Source organism: Prunus mume, linkage group LG4, assembly GCF_029339155.1.
Source record: "Prunus mume cultivar Tortuosa linkage group LG4, ASM2933915v1, whole genome shotgun sequence".
Taxonomy (NCBI): Eukaryota; Viridiplantae; Streptophyta; class Magnoliopsida; order Rosales; family Rosaceae; genus Prunus; species Prunus mume.
Window position 1 is genome coordinate 20692852 of NC_142701.1, and position 17790 is coordinate 20710641.

At 40.5% G+C, this 17790-nt stretch overlaps 3 protein-coding genes and 1 pseudogene across 3 annotated transcripts; 3 read left to right on the plus strand and 1 right to left on the minus strand.

The window, feature by feature from the left end:
* Positions 1-385: 385 nt before the first annotated feature.
* On the plus strand, positions 386-1917 carry LOC103329610 (RING/U-box superfamily protein). Its single transcript, XM_008232107.3, has one exon. It carries the CDS (start codon positions 450-452, stop codon positions 1593-1595), a length of 1146 nt encoding a protein of 381 aa, XP_008230329.2. The 5' UTR covers positions 386-449; the 3' UTR covers positions 1596-1917.
* A 1945-nt stretch (positions 1918-3862) lies between these two features.
* LOC148918120 (receptor-like protein kinase FERONIA) lies at positions 3863-5443 on the plus strand. Its single transcript, XM_089050558.1, has one exon. The coding sequence runs from the start codon at positions 3863-3865 to the stop codon at positions 5441-5443; it is 1581 nt and encodes a 526-aa protein (XP_088906684.1).
* Positions 5444-5886: 443 nt separating this feature from the next.
* On the plus strand, positions 5887-7762 carry LOC148918121 (receptor-like protein kinase FERONIA pseudogene; annotated as a pseudogene).
* A 4531-nt stretch (positions 7763-12293) lies between these two features.
* Positions 12294-14773, minus strand: LOC148918122 (uncharacterized). Its single transcript, XM_089050557.1, has one exon. The coding sequence runs from the start codon at positions 14728-14730 to the stop codon at positions 12352-12354; it is 2379 nt and encodes a 792-aa protein (XP_088906683.1). The 5' UTR covers positions 14731-14773; the 3' UTR covers positions 12294-12351.
* Positions 14774-17790: the final 3017 nt, after the last annotated feature.

A 17790-nucleotide genomic window follows, 5' to 3' on the forward strand; every position in this document is an offset into this window, starting at 1 on the left:
GAGCTACAAAATGAGGAACATGATTAAACCAAACACAAAGATGAGGAAGCGTATGTCCATGAGTAGCAAGAGCATCGACCGTCGTATTAATTAACATTAAAATTTTGATAAACTTATGATATCCAGTAGTAGAGAATGTAACCACCAAGGAGGGTGCAGATTATGTGTAATAATTCGAAGAAGACAGGCACCTGCAACATTTGTTTTTTCGTATATTTTTCCAATAATGCACACATTAATAATAGCATGTTATCGTGAGAGGAATGCAAAATTTGGTAACCTTCATTTCTCTTGATTAAACTTTTATTCCTTCACAGAGCAGGCCAAGACAAAGTAAAATAAAATAAAATAAAATAAAAAAGGAGGGAAGAAAACCCGCACTATATAAACTGAAGCACCACCACCAAACAAAATTTCTCCAATTTCTTCCATTATTAATCTTTAAAACTATGTCTGAGCTTTGCGCCACCACTCACCTACCCCGCGAACCACAACCAAACGACCCAGACCCACAAACCCTAACTCTTGATCCCCTCGCCCACTGGTGCACCAACCACAATTGCAACCCCTTCGCCGATCCTCCCGATTCCCGAAGCTCCGATTGCGACTCTTTCTCCGACGCCGCCTCCGATTCGGACCATGACGTCAGCTGCTTCGTCACCGATCTCTTCGACCGTCGCACCTCGGAGAGGCCCAATAACGACTGCTTTACCGTTCTGGGTTCGGGTTCGGGTTCGGACCCGCTTTCGCTTGAATCGGAAATTGGGGGTGTTGATGGTGGAGATGAAATGGGGTCAAATTTGGGGTTAGGGTTTGGTCTAGAGTCAAATTCTCAGGGCTCTGTCTCTGAATTGGGCGAGTTTAATATTCCACCAGGGGATGATTCGCGCGTTAGTGGCCTTCGGGTTGTTGGGTTGGAATCGGAATCTGATTCGGATTCCGGTACCATCGATGATATAGAAAGTAATCGGATCACCGATTCGGGTATCCAATCAATCTGGGACAACCTTTTCTTGGTGGAGCAGAGGAACATGTTTGAAAATTCTGAGTCTAATCGGATCGATGGCGGAGTTGAAGAGCTCTCAGTGGCCTCTGGGTTTTCTACTGAAGAAGAAGAAGAGATTCCCGAAGGAGCCACACGAAGCCTGGAGTGGGAAATTCTCTTGACAGTCAACAATTTCCGGAGGTATGCCGATGATGATGATGTTGACTTAGAGACTGCAGAGTACATCAACACGATTTTCGGGCAATTCGTGGAGAATGCGAATGCCATGAAAGGTAGCCCTCCGGCGGCTTCAAGTGTTGTCGAGGATCTTCCCTTTGTTAAGTTCACAAAGGAGAAGTTGAAGAATGAAGAAGTGGTCTGTGCTGTTTGTAAAGACAGCATTGCGTCGGAGGATAAGGTCAGGAGCTTACCCTGTTGCCATTACTACCATCAGGACTGCATTGTGCCCTGGTTGGGCATTCGAAATACATGCCCGGTTTGCCGCTATGAGCTGCCCACGGATGATCCTGATTATGAAAGGAGCAAGTGTGAAAGGGCTACCCGTGGCGAGCCAGGCGATTCAGAGGTCAGGTTTGAGGAATTTGTGTGAGATGTTTATATAGCTATATATACTCTTGGTTTGCTTAGTGTAAAAATTGTAAATAGGCGTTTTTCGGGCAGTCTCATATCCAATGATGAAATGAAGCTTGTATTGGTTTTGAACATTTTATAGCTTTGGTTAATTTGGTGGAGTTTCTAAGTGTAATAAATTGCTTGTTGTTGGTGTTACTTGAGGTCTTAGTAGTGTTTATGCAGCAAAATGTTTACTCGAGAGATTGAGACTTGAGGTCTTATAGAAGTTTGAAGAAGTATGTTTAGAGTCTAGAACTTTGCACCAAAATATTTAATAAAGAGAGATATAAACTTGTAAATATTGGTTTTTTGTTTCTTTTGTTTCTGGGATTTAGGATGTGGATATGATTGCCCGAATAGTTTGGTCTTCTTTTAAGTTTAACTTGTCTTTTGGTAAGAACTGATGCCTTCCAGATGAAAATAAAATGTGTTGGTTCTTCTTGTTCCGTCATTCCTTAAACTTTAGTTTGCCTGTAAATTTTGGTTTCACTTTTTCGATGTTAGAGTTTGTCTATGCGAGAACAATTTTTACTCTGCTGCAATGAATTTGAAGGCAATGAACGACTTGGGGGCATAGCAAAATAGGAGATCCAAAGTTGGTGAATTTTAAATGTTCTTCTGTAAGGAAACTTAAGCAGGGTTGGTAAATATTGCTACCTATTGGTGTACTCTCATATCTGATCCTTATTTCTCTAAGCATTTTTTATGTGTCCAATGTGATAAGCTTCAAAGGAGAGGAATTTTTACGGATTTTCATCGTCGTCTCCAAACCCCTAACTCATGTGTTGAAAAGACTCGCAAGTTTCCACTCGTTAGAGAAGAGATATGTGTGGTAGGGACGTGTAATGACCTAGTTCTGTACTGCGCAAGCTCAATGTGATTACTACATCTGCAATAAATACATCAGGCAATGGATTACCCTTCCTTCCCCACCTCGATGCAAACAGAGTGTTAGTAGTAGCAAGGAAGAAAATATTGGCCGATATATCCCTTTTTTTAGGTGTTGATACAGATAGAGGGGGGTAAGCCTATTTCTTCCCCCTTATCGGCAATATATCCCGGACCTAGATATTTACCGATATTTCTCGATACCAGACAAATAACCCATAAATTTGTCTTCAATTTTGAAAGTAAACATACATCCCAGCCACTGAATCAATGTCAAAAACCAAGCTCTAATACTTAGTAGCTTATCCTTTCTTCTCTTCTCAGTCATTTTGGCTATCTTTGGCTCTTCCTCTCCTTTCTCTGGTTGCTCGGTTTCTTGTGTGTTTGATTTTATTTTTCACCTATTCTTCTCCCTCGTTTCCTTTATTATTAAGTTTGACTCTTGTAATATAATGTTGGGTTATGTATTAACGGGTTGGGTTGGGTTGCATTTGTCTTTGTAATTTTATTTTCATGTACATTATTACACGTATTTTCAGTGCTATCTTATTCAGTATTTATTTTCGTAAAGAAGAAGAAGAAGAAGAAGAAGATGTGATGGGCTGCGACTGCGTTGTTTTGGTCGTGGAGGTGGATGGCAAAGGCAAATTACTTGTGTTATTATGTAAACTCACGTACATTTCATACAGATTTTCATATGGGTGTCATTTTCTATATTTTTGTTGTTGTCAGCCATTGAAAGACGGATAAGATTAAAAGGGGAAAGAAAAAGGATGTGATAATTTTTTTTATTACAGGATCAGTATACCCAAAAGCAAGTCTTTGATGTTTGACGAAAAAAGAAAAAGCAAGTCTTTGTGCTCGAGTTGTGCATGCAAACAATAATGTAACGACAACTAGAAGACTAGCACAGCTGATCAAAAAAGAAAACAAAAACAACTTTCTTTTACATTTCCACGCAATTTCTCACAAAAATATGCATCTCTTTTCCTTTTTTGTGGGTAACTGGAAAATATCATGCATCTCAATGATAAAAGGAGACCGACAACCACACGCCTACCTACCAGACACATCAACACATGACGAAGATATGGTAGCACTGAAACAATAGAAATCTTTTTATTTTTTGGACAAAAAACAATAGAAAGCTTATGCCTGAATTATTCTATGTTGTTGATGAACATAATTTACATATATATTTTTTAAAAAAAAAAAAAAGAAAAAAGCAAAAGAAAGCTTTACAAAAGAAGAAAACACCTTTACAAACCAATAACCATCCCCTAAATCATCATCTTAATTACCCTTTGATCTTTTACTGCTCTTGCTATTATCAAGAACCTTTCCAAAACAATAACCATGAAGAAACTCCTTCTCCCTCCTCTGCCTCTCTACCTCCTTCCCCTGTTTCTGCAAATTGGCACCCTACTCTCTGCACCTATCTACACTCCGGTCGAAGACATCACTATCAACTGTGGCTCTTCCGAAACCGTATCCAACATATATGACAAGCGAGATTGGGCTGGAGATATTAAATCAAAATTTTCCCCCTCTGAATTACACCAAGCTAACACCAACACCTCCTCCGAAGTCAGAAAAGCTCCTCCCTCCTCATCTGTTAGCCAAGTGCCCTACACCACAGCTAGGCTTTCTCGCTTCGAATTTTCTTACAGAGTTCCCCTCTTCACCGGGCAGAAGTTTATTCGCTTCTACTTCTACCCAGTTTCATATTACCCCGGCTTCGACCGGTCCAAAGCCCTCTTCTCTGTCAAAGCAGGTGGCTTTACCCTTCTCCATGATTTCAATGCTTCTGTAACTGCTGATGCTAGTGAGACTGAGACGCTAATAAGAGAGTTCTGTTTGAATATTGATGAAGGACAGAGCTTGACCATCACGTTCACTCCGAGCAGAGCAATCCCAGATGCTTATGCCTTCGTCAATGGGATTGAGATTGTGTCCATGCCCACCAATCTTTACTACACTGCATCCGATAGCCATGGAGTTGATTATGTAGGCAACGAAGTCAATTATCGCATCGAAAACATCACGGCGATGGAGATGGTGTACCGAATAAACGTCGGTGGAAGTGCACTCTCTTTCGACCAAGACACTGGGATGTACCGCAATTGGGATAGTATAGTAGAGGAGTACCAGTACTTAGACGATCAGAGTTTAAGGTTCAGTGTTTTACCACAAAACGTGAGTATTCAACTCGACTTTTCCACAGTACCAGCGTACTCAGCCCCGTCAGTGGTTTACCAAACGGGCCGGTCTATGGGTAAGAACCATACCAGAAACAAGAGCTACAATCTCACCTGGGAATTTCCTGTAGATTCCATGTTTTATTACCTGGTTAGGCTTCATTTTTGTGAATTTGAACCAGAGATTACCCAAATCGGAGATCGAGATTTTCTAATCTACATAGCCAATCGAACGGCTGAAGAAAATGCAGACGTAATCTCATGGAGTGGCGGAAATGGGAAACCAGTATACAGAGACTACGTTGTGTTCATGCCTGCAGACACTGAAAGCCAGAAGAAAGTAAATCTCTTTCTCACGCTGCAAGCAAACCCAAAAGATTGGATGACTAGATACAACGATGCAATCTTGAATGGTCTCGAAATCTTCAAAATAAATGACTCTAACAGCAATCTGGCAGGACCCAACCCAGATCCACCTGCATACACTACAAACAGTACTACATACAATCCTGTCAGTGATATCACCCTTCAGTGCGGCTATTCCGGCAAGCTAGTCAATCGGGATGACGGCCGAAATTGGACTGGAGACATAAATTCAACATTTTCTCCCTTTGAAGTACACCAAGCTCAAGCTGCTTCAAGTTACACATCCCAAGTAAGAGAAACATCTCTGTCGTCCTCCTTTGCCAGCGTAGTACCAATTGTGCCATACAAAACAGCACGGACTGTCTCGCTCTGAATTTACATACACATTTCCACTCACCACCGGCCAAAAGTTCATTCGTTTGTATTTCTACCCAGTTTCATATGGTGCCGACTTTGACCGCTCCAACACCCTCTTCTCCGTCAAAACTGGTGGCTTTACTCTTCTCCACGACTTCAACACTTCTCTCACTGCCGATGCGTCTAGGATGGATACGATATACAGAGAATTCTGCATAAGCATTGAGGAGGGAGAGGAGAGTTTGAACATCACATTCACTCCAAGCGGGGCAAGCCCAGATGCATATGCCTTTATCAATGGCATTGAAATTGCATCCATGCCTAGCAATCTTTACTACACTCCAGCGCAAAGCGATGATGGGGTTGACTTTGTTGGAACCCAAACCAACGTCCCCATTAAAAACATGACTGTTCTAGAGATGGTCTACCGATTGAATGTTGGGGGACCCACTTGCTCTTTCCCAAGAAAGATACTGGCATGTACCGCAAATGGGATAGTTATGTTGAGGAGCAAAGTTACTTAGACACTTCAAGTTTAAGTTCGAGCCACGTTCTACAACGAAATACTAGCATTGAACTCAACTTTACCGGAATTAAAGACTACACTGCGCCAAAACAAGTTTACCAAACCGGCCGGTCAATGGGTGCGGAAAGTAATCTCACCTGGCAATTTCCGGTGGATCCAAAGTTTTTTTACTTGGTTAGGCTTCATTTTTGTGAGTTTCAACCTGAAATCACCAAGGTTAGAGACAGAATGTTTACAATCCAAATAGCCAATCTAACCGTAGAACAAGGAGCCGACATAATCGAATGGAGTGGTGGAAATGATAGACCAGTGTACAGAGACTATTTGGTCTCCATGCCTACCGACCCTGGTGGAACCCGGAAGAAAGTTAAACTCTCTCTCGCACTGCAAGCAAATCCAAACGCTGGAATCTTGAATGGGCTCGAAATCTTCAAGCTAAGTGACTCAAATGGCAATCTTGCTGGATCCATCGATTTGACGCCGTCAAGTTCAGTAAAACACAACACTAAGTCCAATCGTATACTTGCCATTGCTGCCGGTGTAGCTTCCAGCCTACTTGTGCTCTCTGTCCTTTTTGGAGTCCTGATTTTCAGGCGACGACGGAAAGCCAAGTCCTTTGTCTCCATCCACGGGCCGACCAAGTCAACAGAGACTCGGGAATCATCTTTACCACCTTATTTATGTCGTTACTTTCCACTGGCTGAGATCAAAGCCGCCACCCAAAACTTCAATGATAGTTTCATCATTGGAGTTGGCGGGTTTGGGAACGTGTACAAAGGCTATATCGACGACGGTGGGGCTACACCTGTAGCTATCAAAAGGCTAAAACCCGAGTCATCACAAGGTGCCCATGAGTTCAAGACGGAAATCGAGCTGCTCTCCCAGCTCCGCCACCGCCATTTAGTGTCTCTCATTGGATATTGTGCAGACGACAATGAGATGATCTTGGTGTACGATTACATGGCACGTGGGACGGTCGCCGACCATCTCTACCACAAGGATAACCCGCCTCTTTCTTGGGAGCAACGGCTTCAAATTTGTATTGGCGCGGCACGAGGGTTGAGCTACCTTCATACCGGTGCCAAGGGCACCATCATCCACCGTGACGTGAAGAGCACAAACATTTTACTGGATGAGAAATGGGTGGCCAAAGTATCGGACTTTGGATTGTCAAAAATGGGCACTACCAACACGTCCAAGACTCACATTAGTACAATGGTGAAAGGTAGTTTCGGATATTTGGATCCGGAATACTACCGACGTCAACGGCTAACTGAGAAGTCGGACGTGTATTCGTTTGGTGTAGTATTGTGTGAGGTATTGTGTGCAAGGCCGGCAGTGATGCATACGGTGGAGCTGAGACAAATGAACTTGGCTGAGTGGGTCAGGAGCTGTCATCACGACGGGGAACTTGATCAAATTATTGATCCAAGCATAAGGGGTAAGATTGAAATTCAGTGTCTGAATCAGTTTGTTGAGATTGCAATGAGTTGCATAAATGATAGTGGGATTGAACGGCCGTCAATGAATGATGTTGTGAGGGCGCTTGAGCTTGCATTGCAGCTCCACCGCAACTGCATTGAAAGGAACAATGAGGTTGCCTTCGTCAATGACAGTGCCGATGCCAAACTTAGAAGTGCTAAGCCAGATTGCACTACAGATGAATCCATCCAATGTATATCTGAGACAATCTTTTCTGAGATTAATGATACAAATGGGAGATGATGTACAACATTTTTGAAGTACCCAAAAACTGTATTTGTATTTGAAACCAATAATATTGAATGCAAATAAATTACTTGGGAGTGACACAGTGCTAAATTTTTTTACATGCAAGTCTTTAATTTAAACATCAGAAAGTAATGGGAATTTTACCAAGTAATTAGATTGCCCGAATACTTTGGTCTTCCTTTAAGTTTAACTTGTCTTTTGGTAAGAACTGATGCCTTCCTGATTCCGTGCACCTTCCAGATGAAAATAAAATGTGTTGGTTCTTCTTGTTCCGTCATTCCTTAAACTTTAGTTCGCATGTAAATTTTGGTTTCACTTTTTCGATGTTAGATTTTGTGTATGTGAGAACAGTTTTTACTCTGCTGCAATGAATTTGAAGGCAATGAACGACTTGGAGGAAGAGCAAAGGCAAATTGTGAGGACTTGTGTTATTATTTGTGAGTTTAAACTCATTTTCTTTGGCTTTGCATTAACATTAACCCCATACATGACGAAAGGGAGCCCAACATTTTAGACTGGAGATTCCTTTCGATGGGTGTCATTTTCTATATATATTTTTTTGTTTCAAGTGAAAAAGCAATTATATTGTCGGCTAAGATTAAAAGAGGAAAGAAAAGGTGTGATATGTTTTTATATTATAGGATCAGTATACCCAAAAGCAAGTCAAGTTGTGCATGCAAAAAATAATGTAACGACAGTCAGAAGACTAGCTCAGCTGATTAAAATCATTGGACGTTTTGGTCAAGTTGTGCTTTTCAGAAAACAAAACAAAAATAAATTTCTTTTACAAACCACGCAATTTGTCATGCATCTCAATGATAAAAGGAGACCGACAACCATACGCCTACCTACCAGACAGACACATCTACACATGACGAAGATATGGTAAGCACTGAAACAATAGAAAGCTTCTGCCTGAAGTATTCTATGTTGTTGACGAACATAATTTAAATATTTTCTTTTAAAAAAAATAGCAGAAGGGGACTTGAAATAGAATAGGTTTTAATTCAAGTGTTTCAAAGGGGCTGCTTTTTAGGTTTTTGTTAATTCAAGCGATAGGGCCAGGATTAGTATATATGTTCTACGTAGATGATGTTTCCTATACAAGATTATTCTGGAAGAGTTAAAGAGAATTCAAATTCTATTCGTATTCTTCGCTGACTGATTGGTTTGGTTATCTTTTTTCAGAGTGAGGAGTAGTATTGGAGATTCTATTAGCAAAATAAAAATTCATCTGGGTTGTAGCCCAGGTTAGTCCCTGATAGTAAATATGTTGCATCAATGTTTCATATCAGTTGTATCTGAACCAAATTAGGGGCAATGAGTCGTTTACTCGGGTTACGTTTATTGTAGTTGTTTGTCCCATGATCATTCTAGAAGATTCAGTATTGTAAAATTTTAATAAATTGCAACTTTGTTAGGAATTGTGAATCAAATACAATTGTTCTATGTTGGAGAATAAGTTGTGCAGAAGAAGATACGGTGAAGTTCTCCTTAATTGCCGTTATCTTTTTATATAAAACTCGAGTGAAGTTATGTTTATACCAAAATGAGCAGTCAATAAACATTTGACACATGGACCGAGCTGGAGCTATGGGAGCATCTAGCTTCGGCATCTTATCTACCGATCGCTCTATTAGGGCAACCTTGGCATCTGGGACACGTGGCAGTCTCACAATCAATGTCCACAGTCCCACATCGAAACTCTAAACAAAATGCACACCTCCCAAGGCCTATAAAAGAGGACAACCATCCCAGCTTGGAGGTAATCAATCGAACTAACGGCATCGCCTATTGATCTGTCGTGCTCGAACTTACTAAATTCGTACTTACTTAAGCATCGGAGAGCCTTCGGCCGGTATCACACCGGTACCTAGGACTTACCGAGCGTTTGCTATCTTACAGGTATAACTTACTACCGAGGCCATAGCATACCGAAGGTAACGAAATCACTAAGTTACGCGGGAAAGTGCAGAACCATTTTTCTCGCACAACAGCTTACGCCGTCTGTGGAAAACGATAATAATCAACCTACAATTTCTAAAAACATAATGGGAACCACTTCAGGACCACAGTTCCTATCAGAGGATGGATTACCGTACGGTATGCCAAGTGGAGCAAGCCCGCACTGCACCCTAGCACCCTTCTTGGTAATCCCAGTGCTTCAGACCACGGCCGGCGGAGCTTCGCTCGGATGACCTCCCTTCAAGGAAATGGCTAAGCTCCAAGAACATAACAATCTCCTCTCGTCCAAAGTAGACGAAACACGATCGCTAACCAAAGAGAAACACAGAGCGTTCAGCCGCCGAATCTTCCTAGAGTTTGCGGACCCGGTCGAGAGGAAGGGAAAGAAGGGGCAAAGGCAACGCCTGCGCCTTCCAAACAGTTGGTGGTCCCACCTACACAGGACCAGCCTCACGTGTCGAAGAAGGTGTACACCGATTGTCGTCATCGGATCAACGACAAGAAGGATGCTGAACGGCATAGGTCCCCTATCCGGATTAATGCCCGCCTGCGGGACTCACGGATGAAGGTCCTAGGAGATAAATCGCCCCTTAGGAAGGTCCATGGTTTGGATTCGGGAATGGAATCCGACGATGAGTACGTCCCCACCAAGGGCATCGAATCAAACTACCGTTCGGAAACTCCCCCGGAGTATTCGAAGGCAAAACCACCAAGTCCGAGGAGAACTTCCAAGACTTCGGGCCGAGGAGGTCCCAAGCCGAGATCCCGCTATCCGCGCTTTTCCAGGATCCGAAGATGGAGGACGACCAAACCCGGTCCCAAGTCCCCGATTGGGAAAGCTTTGGCGAACCCTTCACCGAGCGCATCAAGAAGTCCGACATAACAGGGAGGTGCAACCTGCGTATACCATTTTATACGGTGTGGAGGACCCTTTGACGCACCTTCACTCCTTCCAATCGGCGTAGGGTGCAAGGGCCTTAGCGACGAGGGCAATGCTTGTCGCTTCCATCATCCCAAGCCGCCTCAATCGTTCTACCGTCTCGAGCGTGGAAGGTAGACTCCTTTGACGAATTGAAGCAGATTTTCCTCAACCACTTTATGATCCAAACGGATCGCCTGTACTGCCGATGATCTGTACACAACCCGGCAAAGGAAGACGAACCTACGGAGTACGCGCACGCCCACGAGTACTGAGGTGTCCCGAACGGACGATAAGGCAGCCTACGGCGCCTTCAAGAGTGGCCTTCGGTCCTCTCATTTCGTACCTCGTGCACGTAGTAATCTGGCGCACGTATGACGAGTTGATGAAACAAGTGGCAGCTCGTGCATCTTATCTACCGATCGCTCTATTAGGGCAACCTTGGCATCTGGAACACGTGGCAGTCTCACAATCAATGTCCACAGTCCCACATCGAAACTCTAAACAAAATGCACACCTCCCAAGGCCTATAAAAGAGGACAACCATCCCAGCTTGGAGGTAATCAATCAGAACTAACGGCATACTGCCTATTGATATGTAGTTCAAACTTACTAAATCCGTACTTACTTAAGCATCGGAGAGCCTTCGGCCGGTATCACACCGGTACCTAGGACTTACCGAAAGCGTTTGCTATCTTACAGGTATAACTTACTATCGAGGCCATAGCATACCGAAGGTAACGAAATCACTAAGTTACGCGGGAAAGTGCAGAATCATTTTTCTGCGTCAATAAGTTATATTCCTTACACGAGCAATTCAAATAGGAACTGGTCATGCATAGTTTAATATTACATCCAAAATCTACCGGAAAGAACTAATCACTAGTGAGTTGGATCCACTCTAAACATTTGCTATAGGGTGAAGAAAGATCACCTTGTAATTACTACTAGAAATATTCATCACATAAGAGAATTTTCATGCCAAATGTGAGGGGGGTCGCAGCTTGTTTGGACGAGTCCAAAACTAAAATCCTTCTGTGCCATTTCGCTGAAATCATATAAAATATCAAACGAGACAGCCATTCCGCTGTCAAGTAACTAACTCAAGTCTCTATCTTCTCACGACAGCTGCCTTATAAGAACTGCAAGAAGAAGAAGATCCACCCTCCAACTCCAAGATCTCAAGCCCAGTTTAATTAAGAAAATAAGGTTCAATTCAAACGAAATAAGAAGGGTGTTTATATAAACAGCATTTTATACTTTTCAGTTCAGAGAAAATGAAAAACCTTGGAAAATCAAGAAAAATTACAAAAAACAAAATTTGTTATTAGAAAAATAATTGGCATCCCTAAACTTCAGATGTTTTTAACACTTGCCAAATTACATGCAAAGCAAAGGTAATTACCCAATCAAAACCCAATTGTTGGGGATTTTTATTTGTAATGTTTGTTTGAAACCAATTCCCACACACAACCAAGTTCCACAATAATATCTTGCCAAGATATTCCTCTGCCCCATCAATTTTATTTCAATCGATTGTATTGTTTGTGGTCCTAGTTTATTTTCCTTTCACATCTCTAGTTAATCTCTGTACAAATTCTGTATAGTTAGTCTACCACCCCCGTCAACTACTCCAGGGGATGTTGGCAGTGGCGGAGCCAGGAATCTTACCACAAGGGGTCTTAGTGTAAAAGTCCAAATAAAAATTTAGGATGGAAAAACATATTGAAAATGAAGTCATAGTACTTTCATCCATAATTCATAACGGAAACAATATTACAAGCTATAACTGTCCACGACGAGGTTTCATATTTTGAAAACGAAGCATTATAGCTTCATTTTCAATACAAGCAAAAATATCTCTCTCAATATAAACAAGAAGGCTATCACTCAACCATTGATCTCCCATTTTGTTCCTAAGTGGACCCTTAACAATATTTATGACAGAAAATGCCCTCTCCACTGAAGCAGTTGCAACTGGTAAAACTAAAGATAATGTGATGAGCAAATACACATAATTGAATACTTGATAAATCCTTGTCTCCACCATTTTTTTTGCAAGATCATCAATCCCTTCCAGTTGAGAGAAATCACTACTAGAACGCACATAATGAATATAAATCTCAAATTGATCTTCAAGTACCAAACGATCCTCATCCGAAAAGTCTTGAGGATAAAATTGAGCAAGATGAAGTAACCTTGGTTTATCAAAAGCTACAAATGAATCTTTCGGACTCAAACATGCCAAACAAATAAGCAACTCGGAATTTACCTCATTAAAGCGATCCTCCAACTCCGTAATTTGCTCATCAATGACATAAATAAAGAGCTCCACACGATAATGATGATGATTTGTCTTTATTGGAGCATTACGCCTTGACTTCCCTGGAAGTATAAATGCCTCTTCCATGTTAGGAACATCAATATGATGTTTGTAACAAAAAGAAGATACTTCATCAACCAATGCGTCGAACCCATTATTCCTCATCCAATGTAGTTTTTCCTTGCATGATTTCACTAAAGCCATTGCATTCACAATTTCTTGATCCTTCCTTTGCAATGCTTGTGACAAATCATTTGTGAGTCCCAATATAACTTTCATCAAGAAAAGATGAAACACAAACTCAAAAGTACGTATTTCTCTCATTACCTTGTTTGCTTCACCCGCACTTTCATTGAGATTATCATCAATAACTATTTGAAGCACATGAACCACGGATGAAAACATAGAAATGATGCTAATCAAGGTGCCATAGTGTGAGTTCCATCGTGTGTCACCGGCACGTTTGAGACTTGTTTCTTGATTTAAGTCTCTCCCCGTTATAAGGCAATCATTTTCAAAAGTTATCACAAGCTCTTCTTGGAGTTGCTCTCTAAGTAAATCACGCTGCTTACAAGATGCTCCAACATGATTAACCACACTATTAGCCGTTGCAAAAAAAGAGGCAATGTCTATATTCTTCTTTGCCACGGCAACAAGAGCTAGTTGAAGTTGATGAGCAAAATAATGAACATAATATGCACAAGGTTGCTCTCTCAATATTTTTGTTTTAAGGCCATTCAACTCACCTATCATATTGCTAGCACCATCATAACCTTGTCCTCGTAGCTTGGAAAGACTCAAACCGTTGCGAGAAAAGAATGTGTCAATAGCATCCTTTAGTGAACTTGAAGTAGTGTCCGTAACATATTGGATACCCACAAATCTTTCAATTACATGCCCTTTGTCATCCACATAACGCAATACCAAAGCCATTTGCTCTTTAACCGACACATCACGTGCTTCATCCACCAATATTGAAAAGAATCTATCTTTTAGACCATCCATGATAGCATCAAGTGTTTCAAGGGCACATGAATTCACAATTTCTTTTTGAATGCAAGGAGCTAGTAATTTGAGATTCTCCGGAGCATTTTCCATCACAACTTCTCTAACTTTATCATCATTATCTGCAAGGAATTGCAATAGCTCCAAGTAATTTCCCCTATTGCTTGAAGTAGCACTTTCATCATGGCCACGAAAAGCAAGACCTTGTCGCAATAAAAACTTAGTGCACTTGATTGATGCATTCAAGCAAGTGCGATAAGCCTTACGAGCTTGGTCAGAGTGTTTGCTCACTGCAGTTTCAATATGTGTATTTTGATTCATCAAATTTGTAGCAGCTTCTCTAGCTTTGTTATGAACACTCACAACCGGTCCAACATGCATCTTAAATCTTTCTCTCCCTTTCTTCCAATTCTTAAATCCATCTCCAGTGAAAGCTTCACTACCCACTTGTTCAAAATTGGTTTTAAAGAGATAGCAATAGAGACAAAATGCCGCATCTTTAGATATGCTATACTCCAACCAATCAAACTCATCAAACCATTGAGGAATAAAGTGTCGATTAATTCCCGACATATTAGTTATTGGAAAATTATGACCTCTAGGTTGACAAGGTCCTTTTTGTAGATATGATCTTCGGACCTCATCTCTCATATTAGCATCATAATCTATCATTCGAGTTCTTAATCCAGGGTCCGATTGAAGATTACCCAAACCATCATCTAACTGACTTTGTCTTGAACTTGGAGTTCTTGAAGTACCAACATTATTTGAACTAACAACATTATCCGAACTACCCGAACCCGATGATGACTTTCTCTTAAAAAACCGTTCCATAATAATTCTACATATACAAAATAATCAAAATAAATACTCACAATATAAACAAACCATCAACATAATCAAAATAAATATGAATTGGATTTCAATTAAATTAAATATATTCTACATATACAAAATAATGAAAATAAAAACTCACAATATAAACAAACCATCAATATAAACAAAATGGATATGAATTGAATTTCAATTAAATTAAATATATTCAACATATACAAAATAATGAAAATAAAAGCTCACAATATAATCAAACAACCAATATAATCAAAATAAATATGAATTGGGTTTCAATTAAAGTAAATATATCATACTACTACATAGGGTTTAGAACTTACTTGGATTGTGAAATTTCACAATTAGAATGAGTAAAACAAAGAGAGTAGTTGGCGGCGGCACCACCACACGGCGATTTACACAAGCAGACAGAGGCACTTTCCAGTGGCGACAGCAAGGGAGGAAATGGAGTTGAGGGTTTAGGGGAGTGGAGGATTGAGTTGGGAACTTAGGGTTTGAACTTGGAGGAGAAAGCAAAAGAAAATTTGGGGTTTTAGAATTGGAATCGGGTCTGTGGAGAAAAACATGGCTGGAGAGGATACGCTGGTCCTTTTTTAATTTTTTCAGACCTGGCCAAAACGACGTAGTTTTGGCCCAGGGATTAAAAAATGGCTGGAGAGGATACGCTGGTCTTTTTAATTTGTTCATACCTGGCCAAAACGAAACGACGTCGTTTTGCCAGGTTGTTTTAAAAAAAAAATGGGCGCGCGATGGGTTTCTTCTTCAGCTTGCAACTGATGGTTCTTTCAGGCCATTCATCGACCACTTGGTGTGCAGCTCCAAGAGGTCGCACCAGCAGCTCCAAGGGACCTCTAGGCTTATTTCCATGGCTTCCAAGAGGTCGTGTGACCCCATTGACCCCACAGTGGCTCCGCCTCTGGATGTTGGTCATGTGGATGTGAATGACTTGTGGTTTTCATGGATAGAGAGCTGAGAGTCACTTGACACAAAAGGATTTTTTAGATTCGAGACCAGCGTAAGAATCCAAACACACGTGGACCATCTCCTTTAGAGCACTTTCACCTATTTGCCATGACAAAAGATAAGTGGAGGCAATGCCATTTACTGTTCACGTAAGTAGTATCTGCCCTAGCAATATTTTTGTTTCTTTTCCACCCATTGGCATGGCAACTTAAGGCAATTACTATTCATATGGGATTAATTTTATTTATATGCATGAAGAACCCAATTAGTACCTGATCTTTCTCTTCTCTTGCTATTATCAAGAACCAATTAGCAGCAAACACCTTTCCAAAACAATAACCATGAAGAAACTCCTCTCCCTCCTCTGCCTCTTTACCTCCTTCCCCTGTTTCTGCAAATCGCCACCCTACTCTCTGCACCTATCTACACTCCGAATAGAAGACATCACCATCAACTGTGGCTCTTCTGGAACCTCACTTAACATATATGACAACCGATATTGGGCTGGAGGTATCAACTCAAAATTCTCCCCCTTTGAATTACCCCAAGCCAACACCAACACCTCATCCCAAGTCAGAGAAGCACTTCCCTCCTCTTCTGTTAGCCAAGTGCCTTACACTCCCAGTGGGGCGGATGGCTGCTAGGGATTTAATTGCTTCTGGCAAATAGATCAATTTGAACAAAATAAGCATTTGTTATATAGTTGAATATGAATTGAACTTAAATTTTCTTTGGGTTGTTAGATTTTCAGCTTTTAAAAAAATTAATATATATTTTAATTAAACTAGAATTTTGATTTTTGTCCTTTGAATAAATATATGATTAATTATATTTTGCAGTGCACTAGTTTGGTGTTCAAATTATCAATCAATTTCGTAGGATAACTTATTCTTATCAACCATAACTTGTGATTTTAAGTCAACAAAAATAAAAGTTGGATTTTGTCTCAAAACGACAAAAACTCCAATATACCCCTCACAACTAGATGACTAGCTTATTAAAATCATTGGACGTTTTGGTCAAGTAGTGCTTTTTAGAAAAGAAAACAAAAACAACTTTCTTTTACATGTCCACGCAATTTCTCACAAAAATATGCATCTCTTTTCCTTTTTTTTGGGTAACTGGAAAATATCATGCATCTCAATGATAAAAGGAGATCGACAACCAAATATGCCTACATACCAGACACATCGACACATGACGAAGATATGGTAGCACTGAATCAATACAAGGCTTATGCCTGAATTATTCTATGTTGTTGACGAACATAATTTAAATATTTTCTTTTTTAAAAAAATAGCAAAAGGGGACTTGAAATAGAAGATTTAGAAGATTTAGTATTGTTAAAATTTAATAAATTGCAACTTTGTTAGGAATTGTGAATCAAATACAATTGTCCTATGTTGGAGAATAAGTTGTGCATAAAAGGATAAGGGGGGGTTCTCCTTAAATTGCACTGTTACCCTTTGAGATGAAACTCGAGTTAAGTTACATTCCTTACACAAGAACAATGCAAATAGGAACTAGTCATGGATAGTTGAATATTACATTCAAAATCTCGCGGAAAGAACTAATCAAGAGTGAGTTGTATCCACTCTAAACATTTGCTATAGGGTGAAGAAAGATCATCTGGTAACTGCTCCTAGAAATATTCATCACATAAGAGAATTTTCATGCCAAATGCTCCTATCCTAGTACTAGGATTTTTCAATTCAAATGTCCATGATGTTTGTTTTTTGTCTTTCTTTAACTTTTTTTCCTGGCTGCATCCTGCACGTGAAATCATGAAACATTCAAACATGAAGAAGCAAGCAAGCATGCAAATGCGAGGGGGGTCGCAGCTTGTTTGGACGAGTCTAAAACTAAAAGTCTTTTGTGCCATTTCGCTGAAATCATGGAAAATATCAAATAAGACAACCATTCCGCTGTCAAGTAACTCAATTCCCACACACAACCAAGTTCCACAATAATATCTCGCCAAGATACTCCACAGCCCCATCAATTTTATTTCAATCGATTGTAGTGTTTGTGGTCCTAGTTTATTTTCCTTTCACATCTCTAGTTCGTCTCTGTACAAAT